The sequence below is a fragment of the Vulpes vulpes genome, chromosome 5 (genome assembly GCF_048418805.1).
Source record: "Vulpes vulpes isolate BD-2025 chromosome 5, VulVul3, whole genome shotgun sequence".
In the NCBI taxonomy this organism is placed as follows: Eukaryota; Metazoa; Chordata; class Mammalia; order Carnivora; family Canidae; genus Vulpes; species Vulpes vulpes.
The window spans coordinates 71,587,404-71,601,369 of NC_132784.1; the positions used below are offsets into that span (position 1 = coordinate 71,587,404).

A 13,966-nucleotide genomic window follows, 5' to 3' on the forward strand; every position below is an offset into this window, starting at 1 on the left:
TAAAAGGTAGGTAGTAGACTTATCCTCACTTTACATATAAAGAAGTTGAGGCAGAGAGGTCAACTTATTTGCCCAAGGCCCCTCAGCTGTACAGGCTGACATCTGTTCCCAGGTCCTGACACACCAGCTTCCCCAAACAAACGGCATCTAAAGCTTCGGGCTGCCTGTGAACCTAGTCGTGGGCCGCACACAGTTTCTACATGATTCCAAGAATACCAGGGAGTGTGCCTGTTCCCCGTCTTGGGGCACCCAGTTGGGACACCAGGCTTGAGCAGGTCTATGTCTAGTCACCAGGGCTGGGGCACTGCAAGATAAGAGGCCCCGGCCTCACAAGGGAGCCCCCTTAGCAAATCCTTCTCATGGGAATCAAACAGAAAATAATTAAAGATACAGGGCCAACAGCATGGAGCTGGTTTGGGGTGGATGGGGGCTTGGCTTCCCTCTGGGAGTTCATCCCTGCTCCACCAGAAGGGGGCACTGGGATCCTCTTACTGAATGAAGAAGTCCCAGATTGGGGCTCTCAGGAGTCCAAAATGGAGTGTAGACCCTAAGAGCACACGAGAGTTTTCTCAGGCTACGTCCTCACAGGAGGGTCAGCTGACATACTTGGTACTTCTAAACTTCCAGGGGCCTAGCCAGAGGCCAAAGTCATAATTCTGGCACTCTTGCCCATGGCTCTGCCCTCCACCCCTTCTTACCCACTCTGGTTCCTGGAAAACAAATGTGTCCCTGAGCTGGATCTCTTTGGCTGGTTAGTCATTAGCTTGAAGGAAAGGGGGTGAACAGGATGACTTTTAAGGTTCCCCATATTCTGGGATTCTGGACTTCACCTCAGAAGGCCATGCCAGGGACAGACAGACAAACCAATGGAACAGAATGGAAAGCCTAGCAACAAACTCTCAGATATATGGCTAAAGGATTTATGACAAAGGGGACAACAAGACCATTCACAGAGAAAGGACAGTCTTTTCAACAAATGGTGCTGGGGAAACTGGATATCTAACTGCGAAAGAATAAAGAGTTGGATCCTTACTCAGAATGGACCTCAACGTAAGAGCGGAAACGATAAAGCTCCTAGAAGAAAACACCAGGGAAATTCTTCACGACACGTGAGTTAGCGATGATTTCTTGGATGTGACATCAAAAGCACAGGCAACAAAAGACAAAAATTGATAAACTGGATTTAATCCAGTTAAAATCTTCTGTGCATCCGAAGGACACCATCCAGAGAGTGAGAGACAACCCCCAGAATGAGAGAGAATATTTGCGAATCATGTATCTGACGAGGGATTATTCTCCAGAACCTATAAAGAACTCCTACAGTTCAACAACATATAAACAAGCAACTCAACCCCAAAAATGGGCAACAGACCCGAATCCTCATTTCTTCAGCGAAGATCTACAGCTGGCCAGACACAAAAGGACAGCTACTGTGTGATTCCGCTTCCATGAGGCACCTACTCATCACGGAATGGTTCGCTTAAAATGGTTACAGTGGTAAATTTTATGTGCTATTTTGCCACAATAAAAAACTATCCTTTAATTAGGAAGATTTGGAATTTTTATAACGGCCATGTGAGTAGCACAGAGAACACTCAGCCTGGGCTCTGGGCCTCTCGCTGCAATGCCCAGAGGCCCCCACGGGCCAGGCTCGCTCCTTCCCAAACACCTCGGGTCCTCTCCCAACTAAAGCCCTGCGCCTGCTGAGCCGAGGCTGCCAGTTCCAGCTCCTTCAGCGTGAGCGCCTCTTCGAGCTCCCCAAGGCCACTTCAAACATCCAGACCCACAGAGCCCCAGTCCCTCCACACTTTCCCTGGGGACTCTGGCTCCTGCTCCTCCGGGTCCCTGAGGTCAGGGGTCAGCTCACTCATTGCCAGATGCCCCACACCTCCCTGACGCAGGCTCAGGCCTGTGGGGATTTGTGGACAGGAGAGGCCTGGGGCAGCCAGCACACGTCCCACAGCGGTGTGTTTATGCCCAGTTCTCTCTACAAAGGGGGAGGAGGGAGCCCTGGGCCTCTCTGTCCACACCACCCGCCCCCCCTCCCACCCCCGCAGAGCCTGGTGCACTGTGATCATGGCTGCCCCCCCAGTGCTGACTACACCACACCCCAGGCTCAGGTCTAAATGCTTTTTCTTGTCTGGGCTGTGAGCTCAAGAGGGCATCCTGGCCAGAATAGAGAACTGTATCCCTTATGTGTGTGCGTGTGTGTGCGTGTGTGCGTGTGTTTGGGGGATGGGTCTCAGGCCCGCAGGGGTGTAGGCTAGGAGGACAAGGGGCCCAGAATGGGGGGCAGGTGGGAGTGGGGCCGCAGGTAGGAGGGCCCTAGCACTCATTGCAGAGAATGGGGAGATCTGGGGACAAGAGTCAGGTGGGGAGGGAGGGTACTCATCTCTCTAGACCTGGCCCCTGGCTTGTGACAGCCAAGGGGAAACAGTGGGGCAAGGGGGTGTCCCTCCAACTGCGGGGTCTGAGAGAACTCCAGGCTTCTACAAAATAGGGCTACCTAAGGCCTCTCTGCTCCCACACCCCATGCTCTGCAGGGATCCCTGTGGGGAATAGGCTATTTTGCGCCAGGGGGCTAGAGAACTGGAAGTTGGGTTTTCATCCCAGGTCTGGATTCAAAGGCAGGAGGAATGAAGAGAGAATTAGAAAGACTGGCTCATTGTTGGTTCCTTGCAAGGTCTTCAGCGCCACCCTGCCCTGACCAGAGTTTCTGGTACATTCCTGGGGCCTCTGGAAGCTCAATGAGAAATCCCTAACGCTGGTTTGGGGCACCTGTGTACCTGTGTCCTGCTGCCCTACCCGCCCCCCACCCCCCAGCTGCCCCTGTTCTCACCGATGCTCAGCAGGACACATGAACAGGTGAAGAAGCTGTGCCCATGATCAGAGTCAGGTCTGGAACTCTTACCTGCCGAGCACCAAGCCCACCCTTGACCTCCCCACCCACTGCATCCTCCTATGTGGAGAAGGGAAGAGCTCTTTGGAGGCCACATCTGTAAAACCCAGTCTTCCAATCTCATAGGGTTAGCGTAGCCTCAACTCTAATCAGGATCATGCTACAAAAGGATGCTTTTCAGGCTCTCGGGGCCTCTGGGCATCAGAACTTACTTTCTCCCTTCCTAGTAGTCTCACGTAGGGCAAGGTCCTCGATCCCTCCGAGTCTGTTTGCACCCGTGAAGTAAGGATGGCAGGAGGATCTATCTGATGGGGGCAGCAATCGACTGGGGTTCAATGAAATCACACACAAGATTTGGTACATGGCCTGTTGCATGGACAGGAGCACTCAGGACTTGTGGGTTGTCACACCGTATCAGCAGCACAGAGGTTCTGTCCTGACCACTCAAGCCCCTCTTTTTGCCTCACAATCCACCAGACTCACTTCATTCTTATCCCTGTCCTGCAGATGAGAAAACTGAGGCAGGAAGCCAGGCCAGGCACCCCAGACTTGCCCTTTGGTGGGTCGGACTACCCTTCTGCTTCCAGAGGGGCCTCTCTCAGTACAATGAATCAGGCAGAGTGGTGGGGCCCCGAGGCCATCTGAGGATCCTGGAGGAACCATTCACCTCTCTCCTGGTGCCTTAATCCCAGGCCCGGACTAGCACAGAAGGCCAGGGCCTCAGAAATCGTCTAGTGTCATGTGGGGGTTTTACAGATGGGAGACTGAGGCCCTGAATGGGGACCTATGTAGGGGAGCTGTGCGCCTGTCTTTCCTGCTCCTTCTCGACAGTGGGGGCGTGAAGTTGTTCCAGCTCAGTTGTCCACCCATGAGGCTGGATGGTGGGGCCACGGAGCAGGCCAGGGAGATCCATGGACACTGAGGGGTCCATATACCTGGGAGGCCCCAGAATTTCCATCCCCATTCTGAAACCTGATTAGAACCCCCCACTTCCCTGCCATCATTTGCCACACCCTAGTGCCCTCCAGGGTGGATAGTGTGAGGGGGTGGGGCTCTCAACCCTTCCCAGCAGAGAACTTGACCATGCAGGATGTACCTGCAGGCACACTACCTCTCTGCACCCTCACATCCCCACACTCTCCTCCCTCCCAGGAAAGACAGGCCTAAAGGCCTCAATTTATAAATGAGAAGACTGAGTGAAACCATGGAGATAGGGGACAGTTCCAAAGGCACATTTCTGGGCAAAGCCAAGACTTGAACTCAGATCTCTTGCTCTCCAGAGAAGGCTTGGAGGGAGAAAAGGAGGACGAGGCAGCCTGGAGCTGTTCAGCTACCAGAGAAGATCCAGCGAGTCCGTGACAACTTCTGACTTCCCCCAACATCTCTGAGCCTTCCCTTAACTGGGCAAGGTTAGGCTCACCTGGGAGTGGGGTGGGAGGACTTCTCACGTGTACAGCCCCTCCTGCCATGCATGCCCCACTGCCTGAGTTGGGGCTTCCCCATCCCAGTACCAGCCCCAGTGAACTGGACTTGCCCCAGTCACTGATCCTCCTCCTACTCTAGATCTGCAGGCAGGGGCCACGTCCTGTGATTCTCAGAATCCCCCACAAGGCCTGGTGCAGTGAAGGCAAAGTTTGAAGAGCAATGAATAAGTAGAATCAGCATCTCAGTCCCCCTGTCTGTGAAACAGGACATTTGAACCAGCAGACATCTGGCGTCTCTTCCAACACTGGGTGGGACACCCTCCCCAACAATGTGATCCGCTGCATATGGTGGGGGGGAACCAAGGCTCCTGGACATGACCAATGCCCCGGGCTGGGCAGGTGGCTCTTCGAGAGAGAGGGACATTGGTCATGTGGCCTCACCAAACTCCTTCAGGCATGCACATGCATGGTTTCCACCATTCAGGGAAGAAAATTTGTCCTACAGAGCCTTGCATCAATCCGGAGTCCCAGCCAAGTCACAGGTGGGATGAGTCCCTGTAATCCCACGGGACCTCCACAGTACTCTACTGTTGCCCTGATTCCACAGGCTCTCACGGTGGAGTCCGCCTTTTTCTCTCAGGGGAGTGGGGCTGCAAGCACCTGCCCTATTTGAGGGGTGAATGTGTGACTCACACAGTGAGTGTGTGACTTACTGAAGAAGGGGTTACGGCAAAGGGAGAGGGTGGGCGAGCCCTGCAGATATTCCCTCAACCCCTTCCTCACCCAACCCCTCAGCAGCGGAAGGAAGGAAACCCAGTTATGCTTTCTGCCTTCCCACTAACCTGCTTACAGGGCTCCACTTCTCTCTGGGTCTCAATTTGCTCATCTGCTAAACAGGACCTGCAATGTGCATAAAGATGGCATCCACGGTGGTTTCTCTTCCACAGTGAGCTACACAGAGGGTATATTTGAGAGTGAGGGGTTGGAGGAGGCCTCTTGGTGGTGTGGTTGGGCTTCGTGGCCCCAGGAAGACTCCAGGGCTCTGCATCTACTGGCCACATGGGGACTCTCCTGCCACTCAGTGAGTCAGCCTTCCCTGGGAGGGTTGGGGGGGGGACTGCGATCAGTGGCTGGGCAGGCCACAGGCCTTGAAGCACAGGCGCTCAGTCGCTGTGTTCCCACAAGTGACTCTGGCAGCTGACTCTATGCCTGCCACAGGAGGCCTAGAGGGGTGCCCCTAAGGCACAGGTGCTCCCCCTAACATGAATGCAGCTCCCCCGCACAGGGTACAGCAGGCACAGGCACGTCTTTCACACAGGAGGGCACATAAGTTAGTCCACATGGCCATACCTTGAAGCACATGTGGACAGCAGGACCCAGACCCAGCGACTATGGGCGGGACACATGCCAGCTGAGGTCACGCTGGGCACAGGCTCATAAAACCCATAGCTGTGCTCCAGCACACTCTGAATGAGAGACCAGTTCCCCATCATCCCTCCAGCCAGTAAACATTGATTACGCCCAAAGATAGGACCTAAGCTATCGGACAACAGGCAGGCACTTTGTCCTAGGAGAAAGTCTGGCACGTAGTAGGTGCTCAGTAAGTGTGGAGACAGGGAAGATGAGTGGAGATAGGGGACGTGAGCAGGCTGGAGGAGGGGCTGGGGAGCCCAGGGCTTCCCCTGCAGCCTGGCCATTGTGGGGCCAAGCCGCTCCCCAGTTGGCTCCTCTCCATATTTTTAGCCCAAGCCTAGAGTCTAGAACCTGCATTAAACCAGGGCCCTTCAGGGCCACCTGCCCACTTATCCTGGACTGCAGCTCACTTTGCCCCTGCACCCCTTAGCTCCCCTCTGGGAACCCTCAAGACCCGTTTCTGCTTCCAGGGAAGCATTTTCTGTCCATTCTATCCAATCTCTCCCTCCGAGAAAGTATGTAAAGGGGAGGGGAGGGCAGGGAAATGGGGTGAAGGCCACCCCGAACTGGTACTGTCCCAGAAACCCCTAGAGGGCCTTTGGAAATTGCCCAAACTCCTGCGTTTCACAAATTTGGACCCAGGAGAGCCTGGGGAAGGGGCTTTCCCAAGGCCACGCAGGGAGTAGAGAGCACAGCAGTGGAGACCATAGGCGGTCTACACCCGATTGTCGCCCTGCCCTGTGCACGGGTGCCACGCTGGATCTCAGCATCCTCGCCCAAACCCCAAGCCTTCCACAGACTCTCAATCTTCTCCACCAGGGCCCTCCGAGCGTGCAGAGAACCAGCTGCTTTGCCCCAGCCTGAGTCACCAGCAGTCCATCTGCAAAGGCCTTGGGGCTGCCGCCCACGCTCCGCGGTCCCCAGTTTGGAGGGAGAATCCGCTCTAAGGCAACCTGCTTCCAGAATCCAAAGAAGCACGCGCAACTCTCCCTCTTTCTGGAACATGCAGCAGCGCCCGAATCCAGCAGCTCAGAGCCTGGGTGCGTACTGGAGCCCTGGCAGTGAGGTGGCCTGGTAAGACAGGTATTTGGCGGGTGGTAGCGCCTCAGTCTCTCTCTCTCTCTCTCTCTCTCTCTCTCTCTCTCTCACACACACACACACACACACACACACATCTCACTAGTATTTCCCAGTAAAACCTTCCTTTCCAAAAAGGCGCTTCGGGTGCAGTGGAGCTCCGTGGTGATCCTTCTATCTGTCTCTCCAGCCAAAATCTGAAACTGCTCGCTGCCACGGATCGCCACCCAAATCCCCAGGCTTTTGCTCCTCTGAACCTCCCCTCCGCCAAACTTCAACTCTCTTCCCACTGCTCCCTCTCCTCCTCGGTGCTGGCAGAGGCGCCTGCGGGGTAGGATGGGGATAGAAAAATGGTCTTTGGTAAGGTAATGAATGCACTAGGCATGATGGGGGGCGGTGGGCGGGTCTGGGGTCCCCAGGACACTTCGTTGGACACTGGGGAGGCTTCTATCGCACCACTGAGTCAGCCTTTGTAGGGAGACCGGCTGTCAGGCAACAGAGCATTTGCCGATCCAGGCTCCCTGGACCCCTGACTGGATGAGGAAGGAGAATCTTGCAAGGAGGTGGGGGTGTGGCCCATTTGCACATTTGTTAGCCAGAGATGGCTCTAGGGGGCTTCGGCTCAGGAGGGGAGGTCCCTGGCGGCCATGAATAACTGTGATCCCAGATAAGCACCCGCCTGGGGCTGGGAGGGATTGCTGACTGGAGAGAGGTGCCTCCTCTTTCCGCAAAAGGGCACAGTTTGGAAGAGGGACCTCTTCTCACTGGTCTAATCCAAACCAGTCCCAAGGCGCGTGGTGCCCAGGGCTGCTGAGCAAGGGGACCCGGTGTCTTAAACCCTGAATTCACTGAGCAGTATCAGCACGGAGCTGTCTTGGTTTCCTAATCTGATGGCCCGGCTTGTCACTTTAGCGACGCCGGAGAACCCGTAGCTTCGGGAGGAGCACGTGGCCAGATGGCGCCTGGCAGGCTGCATCCAGACCCAAAACCGGGCTCCCACCACCCCACCCAAAACTGTGCCTGGGCCTCGGTGGGGGGTAGGGGAGCGTGGGAGCGGGCTTAGGGTGTGGGGAGCCAAGTACTCTGTCACAGAATCTCTCCCCTACTCCCATTTCCTTGCAACAAAATGCCGCGTACCACCAAGCCTGGCTTCCCCCTTCCCGGACCCCGGCCCTCGGGGCCTCGGGGCTGCTCCTGGCAGGCAGTTTTCCCCGCCGCCTGCCTGCCTGCTGCTTTGGGCACCCTGGGCTGCGGATGAGCCCGAACCCAGATGGAGCGCTCTCGCTCCGGACTCCAGCCTCCCCTCACCTCCACTGCTGCAAAGGCCACCGTACTTCCATTAAGTATTTCAATTTTCCATCAAAACAAAGCCCCGTAAGCGGAGCAGCGGCAGGAAGAAAGCGGCTGAGGCCCAGATAAAGGTATGTCCCCGGAAAAGTGTGCCCAGCTGCTCTCCAAAACGAAAGTCCTTAGGGACTTTGGCGAAATGTTATGCACAGTATTTTAACGCGTTTTCCTACCTGGGCTTGGTTTTGCAGTCTGCACAGCCCAGGGCTTGGGCGAGTCTGGGGCAGCCCAACCGCTGCAGCCAGTTTTGTGGGGCAGCTGGTAAACCACCTCGTTTTGCGTTTTGCAGTCCGGGTAGTGCAAATGTCCCGGCAGATCGGGTCACCCTATTCAAGGTGTCTCCAGCTCTCTGAAGTCTTTTTCTGAACATTTCTTAAAACAGCTCACCAAAAAAATTTCCCCCCAAATTTTCGTCTGCATATATGTGTCTGTATCGTGATCCCGGCGGTAGTTACACGGGTGTACACATACGGAACAATTCTTCGAACTTTCCCCTTAGCTGTGTACTGTGCTGAACGTGAATTATAATAAAGAAAACTACAAATCGATTGGTTTAAAATACTAAACCTTTCATCCAGGCCTTTGGTTTTTCGTAGTTAAGGTGATTTGCGGCGGACTTTTCGCGTTGCTGACTGCTATGGAAATCAACAAAGTACTACATTAAAAGCATTTTCCTTCTCTGCCCCCTCTTCCAAAATTGACCAGGGTCGGCGACCGCACAGCTACCCAGGCTGAAGTTTTCTCTCCACCAACCTACAATCGCCACAGGTTCTTGCCTGCTTCTCCCCTGTCCCTTCCTCGCTGTCTTATTTTCGTCTTTCTCTTCTACGAAACCGCACGCTGATTCTTGGGCTGGCTTTGACTACGACCCTGGCGGCGTTGACACATTTGGTGGTGTGTGGATCCTGCCGGTGCGGGGAAAGAAATACCCTTAGCGTTCACACATTGCGTCTAATTCGGTAAACCGGGACGCGCCCCTCGGCGACGCCCCGGGGGTCTCCGGCCTGGCCCGGGTCTCCAGACCTTTGAGCTGCGAGCGCTTCTTTCTTGGGGGCGGGGGGCGCGATGGATGGCAAGGTAGCCAGCTGCTAGCTAGCAACGAAAACCTGCGTGCACCGAATCGAAAGCGAAAGAGGAGGGCGCGGGGCTGCTCCCCGAAGCTTCCCGGGGCACAGGGCTGGGGCCTGGGGATGCGGCTGCTGCGGCAGCGGCGACCGGGACTGGGGGCGAGGCGCGGGACTTCTCACCCGGCGACCAGGACGCTCGTTGTGCCGCTGAGAAAAGTCGGGTCTCCAACCTGGCGTGTCTGCTGGGGGCCCACGGGCCCAAGGACGGGCCGGGACCAGCAAGGACTTCGCAAGGCTGAAGTGCGCACGGGACGGAGCCCAGCGAGGCCGAGATTGCCGCGCGTGCACCCGTGGGTCGCATTCGTAGACTTGCAATGATCTCCGCACCCGCACCCGGAGCGGACTGCGGACTCAGCTGGCTCGCGGCACTTCAGTACTGATGGGGCAACGGAGGCCCAGGAAGGAGTAGGGACGCCAGCGGACTTAGAGGAGTTCTCACCTCCACTTCGGGGAGCTCCGAGAAGCAGGAGGCCGGGCCCTGGGGGACGAGAGGCGGCTTCCCCGCCCGGCGCGCTCTCAGCGTGGCCCTGGCGCAGCCCCCCAGGCCTACACCTCGCTCGGCCAGAGGCGCTTGGACACTCCCGGAGGAGCTCTCCGGGGCCTCGCCTCTCGCTGATGCAGTTTGGCAGATGGAGAACTGGGATTCCCAGCCCGGGAACCAACAGAGTCCCGAGGGAAGTTGCAGGGTCCAAGCTACCTGCCATCAGACCGCCAGCAGCCGCGGTGGAGCCTATCGCTGAGGCCTTGTCTGCTTCTGCCCATTCCCTGAGCTCCTGGGAACACCCTAAGGTTTTCTCCTTGAACTCCATTTACCCCCTTTTGACCCCACACTCTCCAAGTGTGGGGGAGACCTGCCACCAAAGTGTGCCTCAGTTTCCCTGCTTGCTGGCCTTGGACAAAGCCAACTCCAGAGGCCCTCCTCCTTGCCTCTGTAAAGGGCGCAGCCCAACCCCTGGGTGTCTTGGTTTCTCAGCTTGGACTTCATGTGCCTAATCTTTCTGCAAGGGCCAGAAATCTCCTCCTGGCCAGAGAAGCCGCGGCTGCTAGGAGAAGAATAAACAGAACTGTTTGTTGTTTGTGGCTTTGCCCTGAGCAGTGCCTCCATCTCAGGCAGCAGGGGAGTTGGGGGTCCTGTTGCTGATTCTGGGCTGCCTTTTGTCCTGCAGCCTGTGGCTTTGCCCAGAGCTTGTCCTCAGAGCGTCCGCAGGTCCCCAACAGCACAGGGGCTTTTAGGGGGAAACCTGGAGGAGACTAGCCGTTGGCTCTCACAGTGTGGGGGGTGGGGGGCACTGACTACCCAGTTATCTCTATGAGGAAAGGAGCTTTAGAGGAGTCACTGGTTCAACTGGTCAATGCAAGTGGAGGAAGGGCCAGGCTGGTGTGTGGGAGCCCAGCAGGGCTCTGAGAGGGTGCCCAGAGGGGGCCATCCCTTTCCTCTTCCTCCTAGACCTGAAAACATCTTCCAAACAAGAGGTTTGGAAGCAGCTAGAGACCTCTTCTTCTGTAATGTCTCTTCCTCTTCAAAAGCCTCACTGGGGAATTTCTTTCAAACATGAAAATCCATCATAGTAGGAGAGAAAGCCTATGAGGCCCTGGGCTTTGCACAATAGACCTCCATGAGTCCTCCAGGCCGAGACTTGCCCCCACCTAATAGTCTCCAGTGACAGGGACCAGGAGGGGCCTGGGTAAAGCAGAGAGGAGGGAGCCTGTGTCTGTAGCATGGGCAGGCAGGTGCCTGCTGACAGGACCTGACAACCCCTGCCTGCGCCAGTGTGGAAGGAGCACCTGTGTGGAGCCGCAAATGTCTGTGATCTGAGTGCCTGATCTCATTTCAACGGGAAGGTGGGGAGGAAAGGTGGAGGAAATGGGGAAAGGCCACTGGATCTTTCTAAATCTGCTCTCAGGCCTGTCCTGTGGCTTTGGGAGTGTGTGACTTTGTGTGAGGCCTCATGAGTGAGTGTATTTGGTGTGTGACTATGTTGGTTCACGAGGACGAGGTTGTGCGTGTGCGTGTGTGTAGTAGTCAAGTGTATGATTGTGTAAGTATTTGTGTCAACAGCCACTAATGAACTAGTTCTGAGCCTCCGCAAAGCTAGTGTGAATATTAGCAAGTATCTGCCACGGGCTGTTTTCCTATTCTAGCCACCAAGGCCTCCACCATGTCCCATGTCCCATGTCTGTCCCCAGTCTTGGTGTCTCTCCATCCTTCCTGGACTAAAACAGCCAAAGCCACTGCTGTGTCAGGACCAGCTCATCTCCAGGGCCCTGCCTGAATGCCAACGCCTCAGGGAGAGTGTGTACTCAGGGCTCCTAGCCCAGAGAAGATATTTTACTCCTTTCTGGGTTTCTGTCTGCCAGCTCGGGGCTTGTCAATCCTGATTCAATGGGCAAGAAGGCCCAGGCTCCGGAGCTGCTCCGGCCTCAGGCTGCCCTTTCCTCCATCATGGTTGCTAAACTCCAGGGGCGCAGGCCTACCTCCCGCCTGCAAGCTCAAGGGGGCCTGGAGGTCATTTAGGCCTCGGGTTCCCTGTGGGCCCAAGTCAGGACCCAGAAGCTTCCCTCTTTCCCCAGTATTGCGCTGCCTGCAGCTCTGCAGCTCCCTGCCTCGTTGCGGGTCGGTCCTTAACCATTGTTGCGAGGCCAGCCTGGTTCGCGGAGGAGAAACGCGCCGGGAGCGCCCGCGGGCCTGCTCTCCACCGCGAGCGGGGCTTGTAGGGGGTGTGCGCAAGGGAAGAACTCGGGTCTTCGGCGGCTCCAGGCGTCGAGGGCCCCGCGCCCGGGCGGCATCCGGGGCGCGCTCTGCCGACTGCGCCCCGGGCTCCCAGCGGCCTGGCACCTGCGACGCTCCCACCTGCAGCACGGCCGGGGGAGCCCCGGGGCCTTCGGGGAGCGAGGCCTCGGCAGCCCCGGAGCCCCGCGCCGCCCCTGTCGGCCGCCGCACGCCGCGAGCCGGGCGAAGCATCCGCTTCGGAGGCGGCCCCGTGAGCAGCGCTAAGCCAGCGGGTTGGGGAACCGGCGAGGTCGGGGTCGAGCTGCACGGCCCGTACGCTCCGAGCCCCCGGCGTAGGGAGATGACGGCGGCGGGACGGACCCCGGGGTCCCCTCGGGACAGTCGGTTCCTATTTTCCGACCCGGAGCCCCCCAGCGCGGCCCCGCGCCTCCCCGGCCCGCAGCGTCCGGCCTCCCGCAAGCCGAGGGGGCTCGCGGCGCTCCGCAGCCCCGGGCCCGGGCTCCCCGGCCCTGAGCGCGCCGCACGTGCACTCACCGTAGCAGGGGACCTGCAAGGCCGCGTTGTGTCCGCCACTGCCCTCCTGGAGTTTGAGGCTGCCGTCCGGGGGAGTCTTGCAAGCGCCGCGCTGCAAGTAGAGATGCGGTTGCTGCGCGGGCGGCTGCGGCTGCGGCTGCGGCTGCGGCTGCGGCTGCTGCGGGGCCGGCGGCTGCGGCTGCGGCTGCGGCTGCGGCTGCGGCTGCGGCGGGAACTTGTTAAAGGAGCCCCGCGCCCCGGCGCCGCCCTCCAGGGGGGCCGCCAGGTCCTGCTGCCCCGCGCCGCCGTAGCGGGCCCGGCTCTTGGCGTCTCCGAAGCCCTGCGCTTTGGTGGCGGCCGAGAGGAAAGTTGTGCCGAACTTATCGCCGCCGGGGTATGCCCTAAAAGGCGATGAGCCCTCCCGGCTCTGCGACACCGGGCTGTAGTAGGCGTCCATGGCAGCAGCCGGCGACTCGCAGTAAGAGACACAAGTCTCAGCATTCATGCCTGGCCTGCGCGGGCGCCAGCGAGAGCGCGAGGACGCCACCGCGCGCCTCGGCCGGGAGTTTGGAGAGGCAGGAGGCGGTGGCCTTGCGCGCCGCGCGGGCTGCTGCGCTCCCTCCTCCTCCCCTCCACGTCTCAATCTCTCTCTCTCTCTCTCTCTCTCTCTCTCTCTCTCTCTCTCCTCCTCCTCCTCCTCCTCTCTCTCTCTCCCTCTCTCCTCTCCCCTCCTCTCTCTTCCTTCTCCCTCCCCACAGCTGGCCCAGGGAAAGAACGGAGGGCTGTAAGAAGATTCAGATGTTTCAGAAAGTTGACCAGATCTCCCAAACCCTCTTAAGATTTTTTAAAGTGGGAGGGGGGGAAAGAGGGAGAGTGAATTTTTCACCCGCCCCCCCCACACTCTCTCCTTCCTTCTCTCCTTCTTCCCCTCCACCCACTCCCCTCTCCCTCCTCTCCTAACACCCTCTGCTCCTCCCTCCCTCTCTCTTAAGGAGATGCTACTAACTCGCTCGCTGGGGATTAAACCCGGAGGCGCCGGAGGGCCTTTCCGATTCTAGATTCTAGGCCCGAGGGAGAGGTCGCCCCGACCCCCCCCCCCCCCCCCCCCCCCCCCAGGATTCCTGAGACCAGGCTGAGAACTGGCGGGTCCAAGCTTTCGCCTTAGGGGAGGAGGGCATGCTAGACTTTAGCGACAGATGAAAAGAAATTAGAAAAGAAAAGAGAGAAGAAACAAACAAAAAACAACACCTAACAAGTTTTCACTTTCAAAGTCAGAAGGGTTGCTAGCCTCCCCTTGCCGGTGGGTCCTTTGGACACTTCCCTTCGAATTTGTCAGCACAGCTTTGGGCCTTCCCACTGGTGCCTCTTCTTCTGCTTCCAAATCCTTGTCCCCATTCTCGGTCCCTTTAGGAACTTAGCATACTTCAGAGGCGGG

At 57.7% G+C, this 13,966-nt stretch overlaps 1 protein-coding gene across 1 annotated transcript in view; it reads right to left on the reverse strand.

Annotated features, from left to right (window-relative positions):
• The window catches only part of ALX4 (ALX homeobox 4), a 45,283-nt gene extending 32,147 nt beyond the window's left edge, over window positions 1-13,136 (reverse strand). The window contains exon 1 of the mRNA XM_072758803.1: window positions 12,553-13,136. Within this exon, the coding sequence (XP_072614904.1) occupies window positions 12,553-13,036 (484 nt within the window). The 5' untranslated portion in view covers window positions 13,037-13,136. The remainder of the gene's footprint in view (window positions 1-12,552) is intronic.
• Between the last annotated feature and the right edge of the window lie 830 nt (window positions 13,137-13,966).